Source organism: Lingula anatina, chromosome 7, assembly GCF_051362555.1.
Source record: "Lingula anatina isolate TDL-2025a chromosome 7, LinAna3.0, whole genome shotgun sequence".
NCBI lineage: Eukaryota > Metazoa > Brachiopoda > Lingulata > Lingulida > Lingulidae > Lingula > Lingula anatina.
Window position 1 is genome coordinate 13,494,073 of NC_141773.1, and position 18,220 is coordinate 13,512,292.

Below are 18,220 nucleotides of genomic sequence, written 5' to 3' on the forward strand. Positions count from 1 at the left end.
ATTGATGACGATCACTCAAGGAAAATTCTAAACTGACATATTGTCTATTATCAGTGGAACTTGATGCAGTGTTTACTGTACATGTATATTGAGGCGACCTAGCTGACTGAGCTAGGCATGCTTTCAGTCTTCGTTAATGATTCTGTGAAACGAAAGGCTGCCCAAGCAAGAACTGCCGTTATCAATATACCGGTATATATGATTCAGCTATCAAGTAATATAGCTGTAAATAATGAACAGAAGGGAGAATCGCCTTAGACTTAATTAGAAGCGGTGTGCCTATGGGTAGTTTGCAAGTCCTGAAAAGCATTTGCTTACGCAAGATTCCTGAAGCAAGGGAAGTTGAAATGATAACATAGATGGTTATTTGTCCAGTTTGGCGGAGGGTGTAAGACATTTTTGTTTATGCATTTCTTTATTAAAACAAATTATAATCAAATCAGCAAAAGAAATTTAAAAAGCTAGGCTAGGCATGGAGTTATATTAAAGTTAAATAAAATTATTGATAAAAATATTGAAAGTAAAGTAATCAGCTTCAAATTTAAATCATAATAAAAAATTTAAAGATATTTTAAAATGTCTTTGGGTCTACCTACAGTATGTCTCTTGCAGAGCTGAACGCCTTCCTACGTTAAACAATCCATCAGTTGTCATATACGCTCCATATATACCTGGTATCCACTGGGACAAAATCCCATTAGAACAATTGCGGTTGCGTCAGGAAGTTTCTTCATGCAATGATCTTGTACATGCTTTGATGGGTTTACCTGAAAGAAATAAAATTTGATAATGCACCAGTATATGCCTGAAGGAGTGGAGATTTAATTTGTCTCTGGCCCCAATCAGGTGGTGCTCGGAAATACGCTGCGGGTCATTATAACCGTGGCGCGTGCCTTGATGGCCGGTTCGATTTTGAGGCATTTCATCGCAATGTTGAATGTGTTACGACACGCTGGTGTTAAAAAAACAATGGCGATTTACACCTCGGAGTTGAGATAGTTTGGAAACAAAATATTATCAATGTCTTCCTGATAAAAGAATCATTTCGCGGAAATAGACACATGGTCGCCGTCGCTGTTGTTGTCATGGTTCCGAGAAAAACAGCCTGTTACATTATATCTACGACGGGATGTCTACCGAAGACGAAAAACGCAAACGTATTCCAAGAGTTCAGGTTCAATACAGTTCCAGAAATCGAATAATAGCTTGTTTAGAAAAAAGATATCCCTGATGATGCAAGACTGGAGAGCATCATGTGAATAGGGGCATAATCTGATGGCAGAGTCAAGCAAACAAGACAGGTCGATGCATCAAATAATTACATTTTAAGGCAACAACAATGAAACGGTGGCACCTTTTCCTGCGACCTACTGCAACAAGAGGGGACAATATGCTGTAAAAGAGGAGACCTCTGTCGCCAAATTTTACGGTAACTGGCTCTTAATTGATTTTAGAACTATTGAAAATCTAATTAAGAATAAAAATTTTGTTGAGTTGAAAAAACTTCGCGAGTGCAGTGATTCTTGTTCGTCTGGAACAGTGTTAACCATTGGGCACAATCGAATTTATTAGGAGGATCATTTGTACAATATGTGCCCAAAATGGAGCAAAATAGAACATGAATATATCTCTGTTCTCTGACTGGAATATGAAAACATGGGAAAACAAGATTAGTTTTTACGAACAGCAGGAAAATACTCCAACGGAATGGACCCCAGGATTTCTTTGCACAATGTTTAAAATGTTTGACATTTTGCACAATGGTAAGGCAAAATCCCTATGCGCAAACCTCCTCACTGAAGTACATGGAGCCTGTGAAATCTGAGTATGGGGCAGTTGCATTATAATTCTACTCACACTGTATGTCTCTATGTTAATTACACAAATCCATGGTCAATATTAGACAGCCGACCACGGTTTAGATACGGAATCATTCAGTTGACAAGTGTAGACAAAGGCATTCTGAAACAGCTGCTGCCGTGTCCAGCGCTGATATAACTATCAATTCTAAACCCCGTAGAGGCGTTTCGCCCTCGGTCGGATTAATGGCTTCTTTTATCAGTTCAGACGCATGCACAGGCAGCGCATTCTTTGGCTGAATCCCAGGATTCTGCGGAAATAAAAACGCTTTAACAGATACAATGGATAAGATGGAGAATCCCCCGACAATGTTGGTGTTGGTGGTGCTGGGATTTAGTGTTTTTTCCGTCACACCCGCCACGGGTTCTTTCAATCAGAGCGGTAAGTATCAAGTACGTTGCACACATCCATGATTTATTATTACCTGCTTGTCTTTTCTACGATTAAGGCCATTTTCACGTAGTGCTTCATACTCATCTATGTTTATTGAAAGGCTGTTACAAGTACGTAAATGTGTCATCCTAACTTGGTCCCGTGCAAGACATGGCCAATTAACCAGTTTTGTTTTTATAGGTCCAAACTGTTGGAAACGAACTTGTGTTAGAGATTCCCCCTGCCCCATAACGTAAATTTATGTGAGGACCAGTCAAAAGGTTATGATCCACATAGGTCTATAGCACTATGTCATAAAGCTTAGCGTGGCCGCCAAGAGGTACATGGTAGCGCTTACGAGATTACTTTCGCTTACTGACCGCCTGCCCGTTTATCTATATCTTATGTATGTACAGTTGCACGTCCCCCATGTTGTCGTTAAACTCTATGATAAAAACCCAATGTCTCTTAACCTTTCATAGGATTTTTTTTTTTTTTTTTTTTTTTTGTAAAATACCAAACGACTGAATTTCGTCAGATCTCCATGTACTGTAGAACTGTATCCTTGGTCTTCCAAAAAGCATCATCCATTGCAAGGTGGCAGTGGTAGGGCCTCATATTTGTGGTTTGCATACAAAAATCAGAAGGGTACTAAAAGTATAAATACTTGTACCTCTGCCGTAGTAAGGAAGGTAAAAAAACAATAAAAACTTCAAACTGTATTTTAGAACGGTGCTCGGTACAAGAATTAATTATGTGAACTGTCAGACTGCTCTTATTTGATTTATGGATCTACGAAATTTTCAATGCCATTACTCTATTCACAAAATTCTGTTTGTACAGTTATCGCAGTAATCGTATTCCATTTATCAACTTTAATAATTTGTATTTGGCTGTATTCCTAGCAGGAACTCAACGTGGCACTATTCTTGTACTCTGTTATCAGAGCATATACAAGGAAATTAGGGAAGGTTATGTCGAAGAAGCATTCCCAATGGTATTTGTGAGATTTAGCTTATAGGTTTGCTAGCTATTGGCTTACATCTATTGATTAGATTATTCTTGTGTTCTCATAGTTTCATCCCTGTTGGACATTCCTTTCGGCATAAAAAGAACGTTTTCTACGACATCAAAGTAACACAATTCTTTTGTCATTAATAGAAACAAATGCGTTCCGCTTATATGTCAGCTTTTTTGCTTGCAAAGGGGTTATGTAGCCCCCTTGATTTCCGATATCAATGTTTTGATGTGAATTTGTCATTTTACTTGTCGATCTTATGGTTACGCATCAGTTCAGCTTGAGCGTCTAGATAGAAAAGCAAACGCCAACGGCCGAGTGCAAAAAAAGTGATATTTTGCCTAAGATTTTATCAACACAACGGATATATGGGTCTTTTATTTTCATTTTTTATTGAAATCATTAGAGGTAGAAATTTGAAATGCATGCACCCCCAGTTATAGTATATATTACGCATTTATATATATAGACATGTATTTCTTAACTTATGTCCAACTGGACTTGTGCCATACATGTAATACATGTGCCTTGAGTAATATTAAATGAAATTCCGCGTAGTAAGGATATCATTCTGTGAAAAGTTAGGTCCGTTTATCTCAGCCCAAAGATTCGCAGAAACAGACAAAAGTGCTCGATGAGAACTAGCTGTTGTAGTGGTTACTACCATGCGACTGATAGACAGCTATTGTTTGACTCTGCGGTTACCCAAAAGATATGGAGAAGATACCGGAGAACGTCTGAAAATGGAGCAGGTATGCTCCCGAATATTCAAACATCAGTTACCAAGGCTATCAAAAATGATCTAAGAAAGCGGCCGAAGATGCACAGAATCATTTCATTAAAGTATCTCTCTCATGGTTTTTTTTTTTTCAAGTTGACCAATGCAAAAAGGGGATATGTTAAGGTGTGAAAATCACTTTCATTTGATATAACGTTCTTAGATAATGCAAACATCGTCTCAGATGTAGAATTACATTGCGCAGCGTGTTGCTAATGTCTGCAACTGGTTTCTGCCGATACTGTTCCATGGCTTTCTATTAGAACAGTACTTGATCCGTGTATCACAAAAGGATGGTGTATCTGAATCCATGCGTATATATGAGCTTTCGAGAGTGGATGTGCTTCGTGAGGTTTATGAATTATGTCACTCGAGGACTTCACGCAGGCTACGCAACCACAAACACTACAGTGTGCTTTTACAATAATTTCCAAACCAAGCAAAAATGGAATTTATTGCCGTCATGTGGCACGCAGTCAACAGTCAGGAAAAGTTATCTTGGAGGATACTTACGCTCTAAATCGATACGTTAGGCAAGATATACAATGAACATTTGCATGTGTCCATAAATGTAGTTTTGGTCAATATATTTTTGATAGATCGAGAAAGTTAACATCCTATTATAAACCCAGATTATATCAGGGACCGTGGCCGTTGAATTATCTGAAGTGTTCATGAAATAAGCATCAAGTTTCATTGAGGAGAATACTTAATTGCATTTCTGAGAATCTAGGGGGGTTGGTATGGATCCCTGAATTTGCAGAGCAAATTTCCGAGCAAGTTTTTGGTATTCACGACGGGGTATAAATCATCGATATTGATAAATCGATACCATTGAAAAAATGCTTGTCATACCAAGTTATGACAATAAAAAAAAATTTCATTTATGTCTTTCCCATCTTTACATTAAAACCAGAAATAAAGTTTTAACGCAAGCATGCATGCTAAACCTTTGAACATCGTGCAATTTTGTCATTTATTGATTTCAATTGTTTAAATTTAGTGGTTAAGAAGGCAAATATTGGCACATTTTATCGTTATGCACGCATGGCAAATCCACTTTACTTTGAATTCAAAAATCATGTGAAAACAGATTATAATAATATGTGCACTTTAGTATTAGTCTTAACTTTTGGTTTTATGACAGATACGGCGACGTCGTTTTCATAGACTATTACATGACTATATAGTAAGCTCGTCTTGATGTTCAGTGAAAAAAAGAGAGCCATGCCAACAATACCTTAGATCACGCATTAGTTTTGGTAATACTATACCAATGTGTGTATAATAGGCCTATCCCAGAAGCCTTGCACGACACAAAAAGTAATGAGTCGTTTCTTTCCTGTCTATTTTATTCAGTCTTTTCCGAGACATATCCTCTCCAGAGGATTTAGTTTGCACATTTGTTACACTTATGTTACATTTTATTATCACCATCACTTCCCCTATGCTTCCCCAATTCAGTTTTGAATATACAATGACGAATTCTGCGTTACCTAATAATTAGCTTAGTTTCAAACGTTCTTTGAAAGCTTCAAGATTTGGCAGCGGTTTTGACAAATTGTTTTTAGCTACCGGGTACTACTTGATAATTATACCGAGTGCAAACGGTCTTTAACAATGCTGCCTGTGTGGTTGTTCGACAATTTACTTTTACTAGATGGATGGCAGCCATATACGAACCCAAACATATTGCTGTAATTCCCAAACGTTTCCCTTAAGAAGTACGTAATGGTAGAAATATTCAATTTCGTTTAATACTTATAATGAGATAAGTCGCTCATTGGTTAAATTCAGGGTCAGGTGACGTGCAAAATACATATCTCTGGCTTTTATCGTCATAGTTGGTGGTCTTCGGCAGTGTGCTAAGTATAAACAGTGGTGTGCCTCAAAAGATAATACATATATTATGTATACATGTATAATTCCAAGTAATTATAAACATCCGTAATTATGTTGAAATTAATGTCCGCTAATAAACTGAGCCGAGTGGGCATTGCCTCGCACATGCAGGTCTTAGGATTGTAAAGGGATTTAAGTCGGGACTCACGAAGGGTTATAGATCCGTTTATTCCTTCAAAAGCAAAAACTATTTGTGCAATAAATAATGAATTAGTTTCGCATATCAAAAATCTACAGACAACTCTGCCGATGGATTATTTGTTTGATTGCGGTTAGGCCGCACTTTTTTATTTTTATGGATGACATCCTCTGGGTACCCCAAAATCGGTGCGAGAGGGCGAAAAAAAAAAAAAAAAACAGTCCAAAAAAAAAAAACTGCTTAAGTAAAGGAATGCTGTCAGTACACAGCTGGAAACACAAATTTAACCACAGAAACACGTATCAAACTAACAATATGTCTTTATCCATGCTCTCAAAATATTAAAGCATTGTAAATACTTCGTAGAAATGTAAAAAAAAGTCATGAATTGATATACTTCATATTACCAAATCTATTTAAGGTTATTTCATGCATTCATTTGGTATAGCAATCAATAAAACAAATATCAATCAAACAGTGTGTCTTTATTTGTATTCTCAGAATATTAAAACATTTTGAACACTTCACAGAAATGTTTAAAAAATGATGCAAAGATATGCTTAATACTACCAAATCTATTAAAGGTCATTTCAGACGATGCCAATTTGTCAACTTCAACTCACACGAAGCAGCTAAACTGTCAGGTGGCCTGTCCGACCTTCAGCCCACCAAATACCTCGACGCCCTTGTCGACCCTTTCTTCGCTACAGAAAACCTGGTATTAATGTGCTGCTTTATACAGAATGTCACAGAAATGTTTCGGCCGCCGCCAGCCTTTCGCACAATTGTAAAAAGGTGATATCTCCATGCCCAATATCAATGACATACCAATCCAAAACGATGGCGCCCGTTCTCTTTATGACTTTTATTGTTGTGTAATTTGAAAGTAATCCTAGAGATGAATTTGACAGCAAAGTGGCCGCTATTCCACGTGGCGAAAATACGCATGCGCAGAAAGCTCATTTCCTTGCAAATTCAATAACAACGTTTGCGACAACCGACTTCGTTGGGGGCTGGGGGGGGGGGCTTTTTTTTTTTTTTTTTTTTTTGGAGAACGGGCGAAAATCCATGCGCGCGCAGGATGTCATCCATAAAATTTACAAAGTGTGGCCTTAAGTGAAAAGGGGTTGGCCTAATTGTTCGCGCTATAGTCCGGTGGCTTAAGGAAAAAATCGTGACACGGCGGATAAAAGCACCAAATTTTGCATGTGGGTACCTTTTGATATTCTAAATCAAATTAGAGCCGTAGCCCACGGAAAAAATTTACCGTTTGGCCAAAAAATCCAAAATGGCCGCCAATTTATTGAATTCTTTAGAAATATGTACATACCTATGTTGATTTTTATCAAATAAATTATTTTCTCAGAGTTTTCCACACCCTTATTACCCATTTTATTCATATATGTCAGATAGCAAACAAGTTCCCTTGGACTTTTTGAAAAAATCCAAGATGGCTGTCATTTGCCATAGAAACAGCCATAGGAATACTAGTGCACAACTATTACCAGCTAGAACGATACGTTGTCCACTATCAAATTAAGTCTGTTTCTCAGATCTTTGTTACCCACATAATATGTCTGTGGTGAGTAACTACGAAGTGTTCTTGGGCATTTTGGAAAATCCAAGATGGCTGCCATGTGCCACAGGAATTCTAGTATACGGGGAATTCAACTAATGGCAACTGGAAAGATTAGTTTTTCACTATCAAATTAAGCTGGTTTCTGAGTGTTTTCCACATCCTTTCTACCCAAACAATATGTTTGTGGTTAGTAACTAACAGTATTCTTGGGCATTTTGAGAAAATCCAAGATGGCCGTCATATGTAATAGGAATACTTCTAGTATTACAAAGGGTTGGAACTAATGCCAGCTAATTCACTATCAAATTCAGTTTATTTTTTTAGTGTTTTACACATTATTATTACACTGTGATACATATCTAGCAGGTAATAAATGTGCATATTTGATCATTTTGAGAAAACCCAAGATGGCCGTCACTGGCCATAGGAATACTACTGGAATTACAACTGCACATCCATGGCTTTTCATCTACTACCAGGGTGAATTTGTTTTTGCTTATCAAGTTTTGCCCATCCTTATTAGTCCTATGATATATATCTGGTGGGTAAATAGTGTGTATCCTTGGATCTGAGAAAAAGATACCTACAATTTGACATAGGAATACTAATGGGTGGGTTTCAATTGCTGCTAGAGAGGCATATGGTTCATTATACAATTACATTTCCATGGGTTTGTTTTAAAAATAATTTATGGTTTTCATTCCATTTATTATTACCCCTATGATGTATACCTGGTCTGTAGCATGTGTGTATCTTTGGGTATTCTGAAAAAATTCAAGATGTCTGCCTTTTGTCATTAGAATATTCGAACACATAATCAAATAATGCTAGAGATACACCGAGTACGATTTAAATGTAGTTAAAGGACAACTCAGTGGGTTAGATTAATGTATAGAAGCAGGTTCTATGTAAAACTTTGATCAGATTTGTGTTTTGGGAGATTGTTTATTATTATATGAATAAGTCTGGGTCACAAAAGTCCTGTTAAGACAACTAGAATAAAGAATTAGAAAACGAAAACTATTTATCATGATTTCGGAGCACAGCCAGAAGTACTTCCGGCTCAAGGTCACGACCTCGATTTTCCCACGCTTACGACCAATCACAGCAGGCTTCAGTCAGCATGAGATAGACGTCACGACTACACAGCGAAACTTGTCAGACATGTAAGTGCCGCCTGTCCATCTTTTCGGTACATGTACCGATCAAAAACAGAAAACGTAAAGCCCAAAACGCTCTCATACATGTAACCAACTTTGTATGAGAACAAATATTGTCATTTATTGTGAACAGGATAATATGATAATCAGACACACTTGAGACCTGTGAAGCGCATACTCACGTGTCGAGGAGTAGTTTCGCCATTGCCTCGTATGTGAGTCCTAACTCAGCTTTAAGTGTCCTCCACCGCCCCACCTCCCTCCCAACATACACAGTCTGAGTGCTTCTTCGTCTGTCTCTAATTTTCTTTCGTATCTTTCGAACTGGAGTGGCTATTTTCTTTCGCCCCCTTTTGTCGCTCTCCTGTTCAGACTTGACGTGCGTCTGAGCCATGTTTGCTGTTTTGGCGCCAAATAGTAACATCCGGGTCTCAGCCGTAGTTCTGAAGCCGTACTGTGAGGTGGAAGCTGAGTATTTAAGACGAGTCGTCTTTTATTATTTAATGGAACTTAAAAACGGTATTAGGTAGCTTCATTTTCTGAACGGTTTTGGATAGGATATACCTTGGTCATTATGGGGAAATTGGTGAGTTTTCCAGAAAAATTCATTTTCGTGCTATTTTAAGGGTTTAACGCGCTGAGACTGTCTTTAACTTTGGGTCGTTTTTAAATGTTTTTCATATCCTATGAAAGACTATGTGTGTTTTGAAAGTGTATATATCCATGAGTATTATTCGGAGAAAACCCAAGATAGCTGCCAGTTGTCATAGGAATATATCATTCAAATGCACATAGGTGTCAATTAATAGAACAGTTCAAATAAAGCCGTTTGATGTTTAAACATGTTGACATCCTTATTAACCTTACTCTTTATAAATCTGGTGTGTAGCAAGTGTGCATCTTCCATATTTGAGAAAATTCAAGATTGCTGCAATTCACAATAGTCAACTACTGCAAGAGAAACATTGGGTTCAATATAAAATGAATTTTGTTTCTCGGTATTTCCCACATTCTTTTTTGGACTTTTAGATATCTATCTGGTGGGTAACAAGTGTATACCCTTAAGTACTGTCTTTTGAAAAAATATCATGATTAGCCTCATTTGCCTTAGAAGTGCCTATAAAATCTAATGCACCAGTTTTCCTATGAGGAAAAGAAGGCCATCTTGGATTTCCCCAAAATGATAAAATATGGACATTAATTACCTAACAGATATGTGTCATGGGATAATAATACTAAAAAAAAAAAGAATAACAACTGAATTCAGCTTCATTTTATTTGTAAGCCTATCTCTCACAGGTATTAACTGAACCCCACCTTCTACGGCTAATGGCAGCCATTTTGTTTTGTTTTGTTTTCAAAAAGGATACACATAACATTCTCATCACATATGTATTACGTTAATTAAAAAGATGTGGAAAATACTCAGAAACAAACCTAATTTATCAATTAATATTATATCTCCATGGCAGAAGAAGCCCTATGTGTATACTAGTATTCCTTTGATATGGGGGCCATCTTGGATTTTTCTCGAATTGCCTGTGAATGAAGGTTAGTTACTCCCCACAAATATATTATTTGTGTAATAAGAAACAAAATTAATTAGATAGTGGGCAATGCATCTTCCTAGTTGGCATTAGTTAGTTGAAAACCCTTGTACATGTTCTAGTATTCCTATGCCATACGGCGGCCATCTTTGATTTTTCAATAAGTCCAAGGACACTAATTTGTTATCTGACACATATGCATAATATGGGTAATAAGGATGTGGAAAACATTGAGAAAATACTTAATTTGATAAAAATCAACATAGATATGTATATATTTCTACAAAATTTCACAAATTGGCGGCCATTTTGGATTTTTTGGCCAAACGGTAAATTTTTTCCGTGGGCTACGGCTCTAATTTGATTTAGTATGTCAAAAGGTACCCACATGCAAAATTTGGTGCTTTTATCCGCTGTGTCACGATTTGGCCATTTTTTTGCCCTAAGCAACCGGACTACTAATAGTGCAGATATCGATAAAGTAAACTGATTATAGTTTTCTGTGAAGTCAAGTTTTGTCCAAATAGAAAGGAAAATTAGCGTGTGTGGGCTTTATTCAAAATGTCCATAATGGCCATCAGTTTAATGTTACGTTAGCTGGATGTTTTCCATTACATTATGTATCCATGCAAGTGTGCATTTTTCTTATTTTAGAAATTCCAAATAAATAACTGTCCAGACAGTACGGGTAGAAATTACAGGGTATGCATGTTCACATCAGCAAAAATTTTAATACGTCAAGTACATGTACTTGTGAATATATATTTAAATATACCTATATGTACCCAGTACATACAGTACTTGTGAATATACGCACTCGGTACATGTAGGTATATTTAAAGGGATAACAACTGTTCATTTTGGCAAAAATGAATTTTCCTGGGGTAAACAACAATTTTCTCATACTTACCAATGATTAATAAATCCATTTTTATATTCAAAGTTAGTCCCTGTTTTTTTTTCTATTTTTTTTTTTTTTTTTTTTTTGGTAATAATCTCCTAAGAGATTATTAAATAATATAGCCATCTGTGGAGGTCACGTGGTCGGATGGTAAGCACATATTTCAGATTTATTGCTATAACTTTCGTTTTTGTGGTAAAATAGAATATATTGTATTTCTATGAGTTGTTTACAATGTATTTATTGAGAAATATAGATCTCATACGAAGGGTTGTTATCCCTTTAAATATACGACTATGCTATTTATGTATACCCCTATATTTAATTGATAACAGTGCCGCAATATAACGTCATGCACCTTCGAAGTGAACAAAATTTTGAAGTAGCTCAAAAGCGACGCATGGCATTTGTTATTAACTATCTAACGTACGGTAAATCAGTTGTCTTTGTCGTGACATTTGCTAATGCTTTGCATGAGGTTCTCATTTGCGATCTTCCAATTTATTTAAACCGCTTTCGATCAGGAACTAAGTAGTCATTTAACTTCAATCAACAGCTAATATTGTAATTGTTTACCCCAAAAATTTCGGTGTCTGCCTATAGAATATATTCATCAGAGAATGAGGTTATCCTGGGGAATAGTGTCTATCCAAGAAATATATTTGCCCCTTCACCCTTTTACTGCCTTAATACTATCCTGGATAAAGGCTTTCCACATTCTCATTCCCCGATGAAGATGCTTTAGACAGATATCGAAACATTAGAAATAATTAAAAGATAACAATATTAGCTGTTGATTGAAGAAAAAATTACTACTTTGTTATTGTAACATAACACAGCTGATGAAATTCTTCTCTGACGCTTTTGTCTACCCTGAAACGCCCAGACTGTTGCTATGCGATAATGAATGCTTTGATTTGTCCAGTAGTGGGAATTCACAAAGGAGAAAACAATTAAATCTAGTACTGAACTGTAATGCAACGACGATCCAACTTTGTAATCGATACGACTAATCTTCAGTTGATGATCGGCGGGATGTCGATTGCAGCGTTTGATCTTTGCTGAGTTATCTTTTCTTCCTCTGTGACTCTTTCCTTAATTACGCTGCCATTTGAATATAGCTAATAGATATGCAGTCCATTTGTAACCGCGATACCATTACGGTACATAACTGCACCCCTACGTCTTTGTTCCTATGGGAAACATTATTTTTACAGGAGCAGGTGTTATGAATATATAGACCATAGAATATGTATCATGAAAAAAACTGTTACTTTGTCCCGATATTTATCAACGATATCTTTTGAATAATTTACCAAAGGAACACATCCGGATCGATGCGAACGCCATGAGTGGATTGCCAAAATGAATAAAAAAGTGTTATATCATCATCGTCTAGCTGCTTAACTGTAGGCTTATCTTTAACAAAGATCTCATTTATTCTGATCTATGCTTATTTTGGTACACAAAAACAGTGTTCTGTGTCAAATGCATCCAAGACAAACCCATTCAATCGTGCCAGTAATATACATGTAAATCGCTATCGAATGATAGAAAGACATACTGAGTCGTTATTTATTAATTTATACTTATTGAACTTATCAGGCAGCGTACCTGGCCCAAAAAGGTCAATTACAACTGCATAAAGGATGCCAGCCGTCCTTTTGGAATGTTGAAGTAGACAAGCAATTTTTGAAACACCCGGTATAGACAATGTACTATCTCAGATAAGGATATTAATCTTGTCTCCATATCCGCTGAATATCCATCCGCCACTTTTTAAAGTTGCCTATCGATTGTATTTTCTTCGGGCCCTTAATGCGTGGTTAATAGAAACCTACTGATGCCACTTAGCGGCAATGAAAATAATCTGGATCCCTAAATTGATATTTTGCGACATGTTTTGACTGTTCCATAATAAAAGAACAATTCTAAGAGTCATTTGGATGCATTATATCCACATCAAGAGAGATAAATAGTAGAGACTCTCTCTCTTTTTCCGTCTCTGTCTGTCAGATCTCTCACAACTAATGTTTTAAACCGTTTCTGGAAAGTAGATCAAAACCGAAGTGGAAGAATAAAATGGTGTAATCAGTGAACCGATACCGATTTAATGTACATAGTGCCATAAACCAACACTAGGTTTACCTTGCTAACTTAATTAGCCAAAATCATAAATGAAAAAAAAAAAAAAAACAAATCCACCATCTTGTCAAAAAGAGCGCTTTTCTGTGAAGGATCGATAATTTATTTACAGATTATTACAGTATTTACTGGACTAAAACTGCCGCAGAGATTATTGCTCATGAGGACAGCTTTTAGAGACGCCACTTCTCGGTGAAAGCTTTCTCTTTTTCTGAAATAGCATGGCGAATAACTTTACTAAGTTTTTAGTGAGTTTTTCTGTGCATCAGTAAAAGATGGATTACAGGAAATGTGTGGCACTGAGATCTATGTTTTATTAAGCGGCATGTGCTTTTTGTTCTATGTTTGTTATGCATTATCAACACGCTTGCCCCTAGGCATTTAAATGTAGTTTATAAAGCAACAGATGATGTGTGTATGTCATTCACTATGCAATGCATAGGATTGAGTGTATAGCTACATACACTCCGTATACTACAAGAATAACTACCTTAGGTTGGATCACTAAAATCATATTGAAATATTTTCATTCATATGTCTGTGTCTACTTGCTTTTCAACTGCTAATGAACAAAACCTTTCATCAATTTGATGGAGGGACCACCAAGAGGTACCAATAAACTGAAACTGACCTGCAAGAGACAGCTCTTGACCAGTCGACGACCGTCAAAATTCTTGATCATGTATCGACATATTATATTATATTATATTATATTATATTATATTATATTATATTATATTATATTATATTATATTATGAAATTTAAAAAAGAACTTAAGGCAATTAAATCTATGCACAGTCAATGCCTACGTTGTATCTTTAAAAAGTAACTGCATGAGCAACCAGAGATTTTAGCACTCATTTGACAGCGAAACTCTTTTTAATTTTTCGAAGCTGAATCTCTGTAGAATTTGTTTGAAAAGAGTACGGGTTTTGTACAATTATTAAAAACCAGTACACGAGCTTTTGCATATCTCTGTGTTCCTTTGTTGAAGCAACACACTTTACTTTGTATAAGTATATCCAAGCCAGCAAACATTTGCCGTAGGATTAATTATATAAGCCAAAGCTAATGGAAATACAGTGTCCTCATCACGGACTTTGAAGCGAAAGGATGTACATTGTATGGCTTATCTCTTGGGACAAATTACACTGAAAAAGGCTTGTAGGAAATTAGAGAGAAGATACACATGGACGGCCCTAATCAAACTGATTAAAATTGAAATCCCTGTAGACTCGAGATAATGCCGTGCTTTAATTCGGCGAGCGTTTCGCAGGGATCGTTTTTATATGGTCAATGACCTCTTAATTGTCATGACAAGTGGTAAGCATATTATAGATAACTGTAGTTTATGTTATGTTGTCTATAAAATTGTTTTTATGTCCATATAGCTAGTTTACAACAAATTCCGGTTGTATTTTAAGCGTCCAGCCTATATAACAACGTAAACTCAAATTACGCCGCATATAATCAAAACCAAGAGGAAATACGGAAGACACTGGAATATGTAAAACACTAGATGGTAGCTACACGAGTATGTTGTATATTACTAACTCGTGCAGTTAAGAAAGTGTACACTTTACGGTAATTTCCATTTAATCTAATGTTCAAGGTTCTAAGTTTTTCAAGTCGCTGTAAATATACTAAATATCCGTACGGTGGGTATGGCAGAGCAATCCTATATACCTTGTCCTCAAAACGAAGTTTTCAGGACATCATCGACTATTATCAGGAATATTATTATTTTGAACATAAAAGGACACTCGACAAGGGAAATGAAAGACGTACTTAAATATCTAGTTTTATTGTTTCTCGTAATTGTCAAAACTCATTGGAAATAATAGAAAAGCAACATTTGTTGATAATGCACACAATGTATTTACCGTGAGGCTGTAGGAGGAAACAACACTTATTTGTATTACTGCAGTTTCCATGATATGCTAATTAATAAACCACTAGTTTTCAAAATGCCCGATGGTCATATATATAGTTCTAGACATACAAGCGTACGTAGAAACTGACATTTATTGCATAATTTGAAGAATCGCTTTCCAACTACAGATTCTTTTTTCTATCGTTCAGCGTATTGAGGGCGAAATGCCATCCATGTATCATACGCTATCCAACATTTTATCTGTCACGCCATACATACGGCTTAAATGGAAGAGGGCTGATCTGCCCTGGCTAGTCGCCAGTCACGAGATCCCAAGGCAAGGAATAACGCATACCACCATATGCATTAAAATGGGTGCCTTTTATCTCTTCACCTATCAATCAAATTTTAAGGAATCCAATTTTTATGCATTCAACTCGACATGGTGGACTTCGTTTTCTTTATCTGAATCAAAAAAAATACAATTTTGATTTAATGGCCATGATATAGCGCGTTTGCTACCTGTTTGAAGGCAGATGTTTTCTGTGGGAAGTGATTACTCTTTACCTAGCGTTAAGACCTTGGTTCTTCGATCGCTGCGGCTAGGTGTGGTTGTGTAACAAAATCGTCTCAGTGTAACTAGATTTTCATAAAAGCCTTTATCTTTCATTTGGGTTATGATTGGTTTCAGCGCGGAAGGACGTGAACTTGTCAAGGAAAATGAAAGCAGTACTTAGATGCCTACGCATAGAGCTATTTTAATAATCAAAAGCCAGCGAGAATAATAGAAAAACAATAACCCTTTTATCCTTTTATACTTGTACGGAAATGTCAATTTGCGAAACAAAATGGAGTGAGGTAATATTGGTGGGCCTTCCCTTTTTATTTCCTGTATTTGCTAAAAAATCAATGCGTGCAATAAAATAACACACCAATAAATGACAGAGCAACATGGACGTTACTTTGACATTCAAACATTTTTAAATTGGTAACACATTTTTAACCTATTGCCCAATTAACAAATTGTTGATGCCAATCAAAACAATTAATACCCTTTGATTTTGACAAAAAGGCGGATGCATCTATTTTATCAAGTCAAATTGATATACCTCTTCGTCGATCGTCACCCATTCTGAGATATCCTGTTTTGCTGACAATACATGAACGACTTCCAATTTACAACACACTAAAATAAAATAAATGTTTTCTGTAGATCCATCTGTTCCGACATCTGCTTCCGCCATGTTTCCGTTTTAACCAATTAGGCCACAATTATTGTCTTTGAACGAAGTCATTTCAGCGTGGAAAGGCCTCGGTCATGATCTCTAAATCTTCTGGGTCTTCACGCAATATAATGGCCTTGTTCAAAGTCAACCCGTGATTTAATTGCTTGTTAAGTCACAGTAAAAACTGATTAAAAAGTGTGAGTTCACGCCCTTAACTTTTTACATGTTAACTTTGTTGTCTTGAGTCGTTAAGCACTTTCTGCTTCCTACCACAACCCAAAAGAAAAGCCGAAAAGGCAATGTTGAGGTTCGTTTTAAAGGTCGTTTTGCACCATTTGTGCTGCTTGTATAACCATCAATTTCACCCTGAGATTCTATTTAGGCAGAAATTAAGTCATTTGCTTTAGAAAGCATTTCACAAAACTAGAACCAAAATAATTAATATTTAAAACAAAGATTTAATTTGTGCTGTCGCTTAAATTTCAACTTTTTACAATTACGTAAAACCAGCGGAGTACCTTGTGAAATAAATGTATGGTCGCCAAATGTTTTTTTAATTTAGATTTTAAGTAAGATCTTAAATAATGAATGCCGTCAGACAGGCGTAAAACTTTCTGAACAAATTTTGGCACATGGTACTGGTATCGTTTCAGATTGTGGCAGTGGACCGGAGCGTTCCAAAGCCACCCAGGCATGGGACTACTTTGACTTGGTCAAAAGAAGCAGCTGCCGCACAGTCAAAGAGAGCGGGTTGACCAGACTGCCCATTGACTTTGACCACTCTTCGTGGCGACCCATGGCCAATGTTGCCTTAAAAACGGCAAACTATATATCGGCTCTGTTAGCCCGGCATAATAACACCGTGGACGACTTTCTCACTGACGACGTCCTTTTCTCTCTTGTAGAGAGCAACGTGGAAAGTAATGTGAGGATATTTGGCTCTTGCGTCGCTTGGGACAGGTACTTTTACCGCCAGAAGAATGCGTTTGCGCCATATGCACATCGAGAAAATGGAACCATTGTGCTACATGATCTCATTGCCAACTACAATTATTTCAGTAATGACTACGAATGGTTCCTTGAGCTAAAGAAGAAGGCAGCTAATTACAGGAACACGGTCAATATCAGCACTAGTATATTAAACCTAAGGTACGGCGACTGCCTTGTTAAATTAATATCCAATGAAATGAGGTTGTCATGAGAAATACTCAAAAAAGTCAGAAAACACGTTATAAAATCAATACATTTTACTTTTCCTTGGACATATTCATTAAAATAAGATTATACAAATACACAAAGATGAGAAATGATGCAGATAAAATTAACAAAAATATTAAATGATATAAACAAATTTTCATGGAGGCAGTAAAAAGAAAACCACTTAGGTAAACTACAGAGGGTATTGTTTATTGTTTTTAGGTCCGGGGCCACCGTGACACATAAAGCACTAGCAGATTATACCGATGGGCACTGGACACGGCCGTATTACGACTGCGGCGGTGGCGACATCTGGATGGTGACGTATTCAGCACCAATATTAACACTGGAGACCAATGGCACAATATTGTTCAGGTATACATTTAGTTCAAGTGTTTTATCATTATTATGAAAATTTAGGGAGCACATAATGCCATCGTGATTTGCATTCTATTCATTCTCTTAAATATAAACTCTGTACTAAACCAGGACGGAGAAGTCGGAGGTGACGTCACGGAAATC

General features: G+C 36.6%; 1 protein-coding gene across 2 annotated transcripts in view; it reads left to right on the plus strand.

Moving 5' to 3' along the window:
• Positions 1 to 721: 721 nt before the first annotated feature.
• Positions 722 to 18,220, plus strand: part of LOC106166534 (metabotropic glycine receptor) — a 56,411-nt gene continuing 38,912 nt past the window's right edge. For both annotated transcript variants that reach the window (XM_087017265.1, XM_087017266.1), the window contains exons 1-3: positions 722 to 2,241; positions 17,155 to 17,650; positions 17,921 to 18,073. In XM_087017265.1, coding sequence (XP_086873391.1) covers positions 2,142 to 2,241; positions 17,155 to 17,650; positions 17,921 to 18,073 — 749 coding nt within the window. In that variant the 5' untranslated portion in view covers positions 722 to 2,141. The remainder of the gene's footprint in view (positions 2,242 to 17,154; positions 17,651 to 17,920; positions 18,074 to 18,220) is intronic.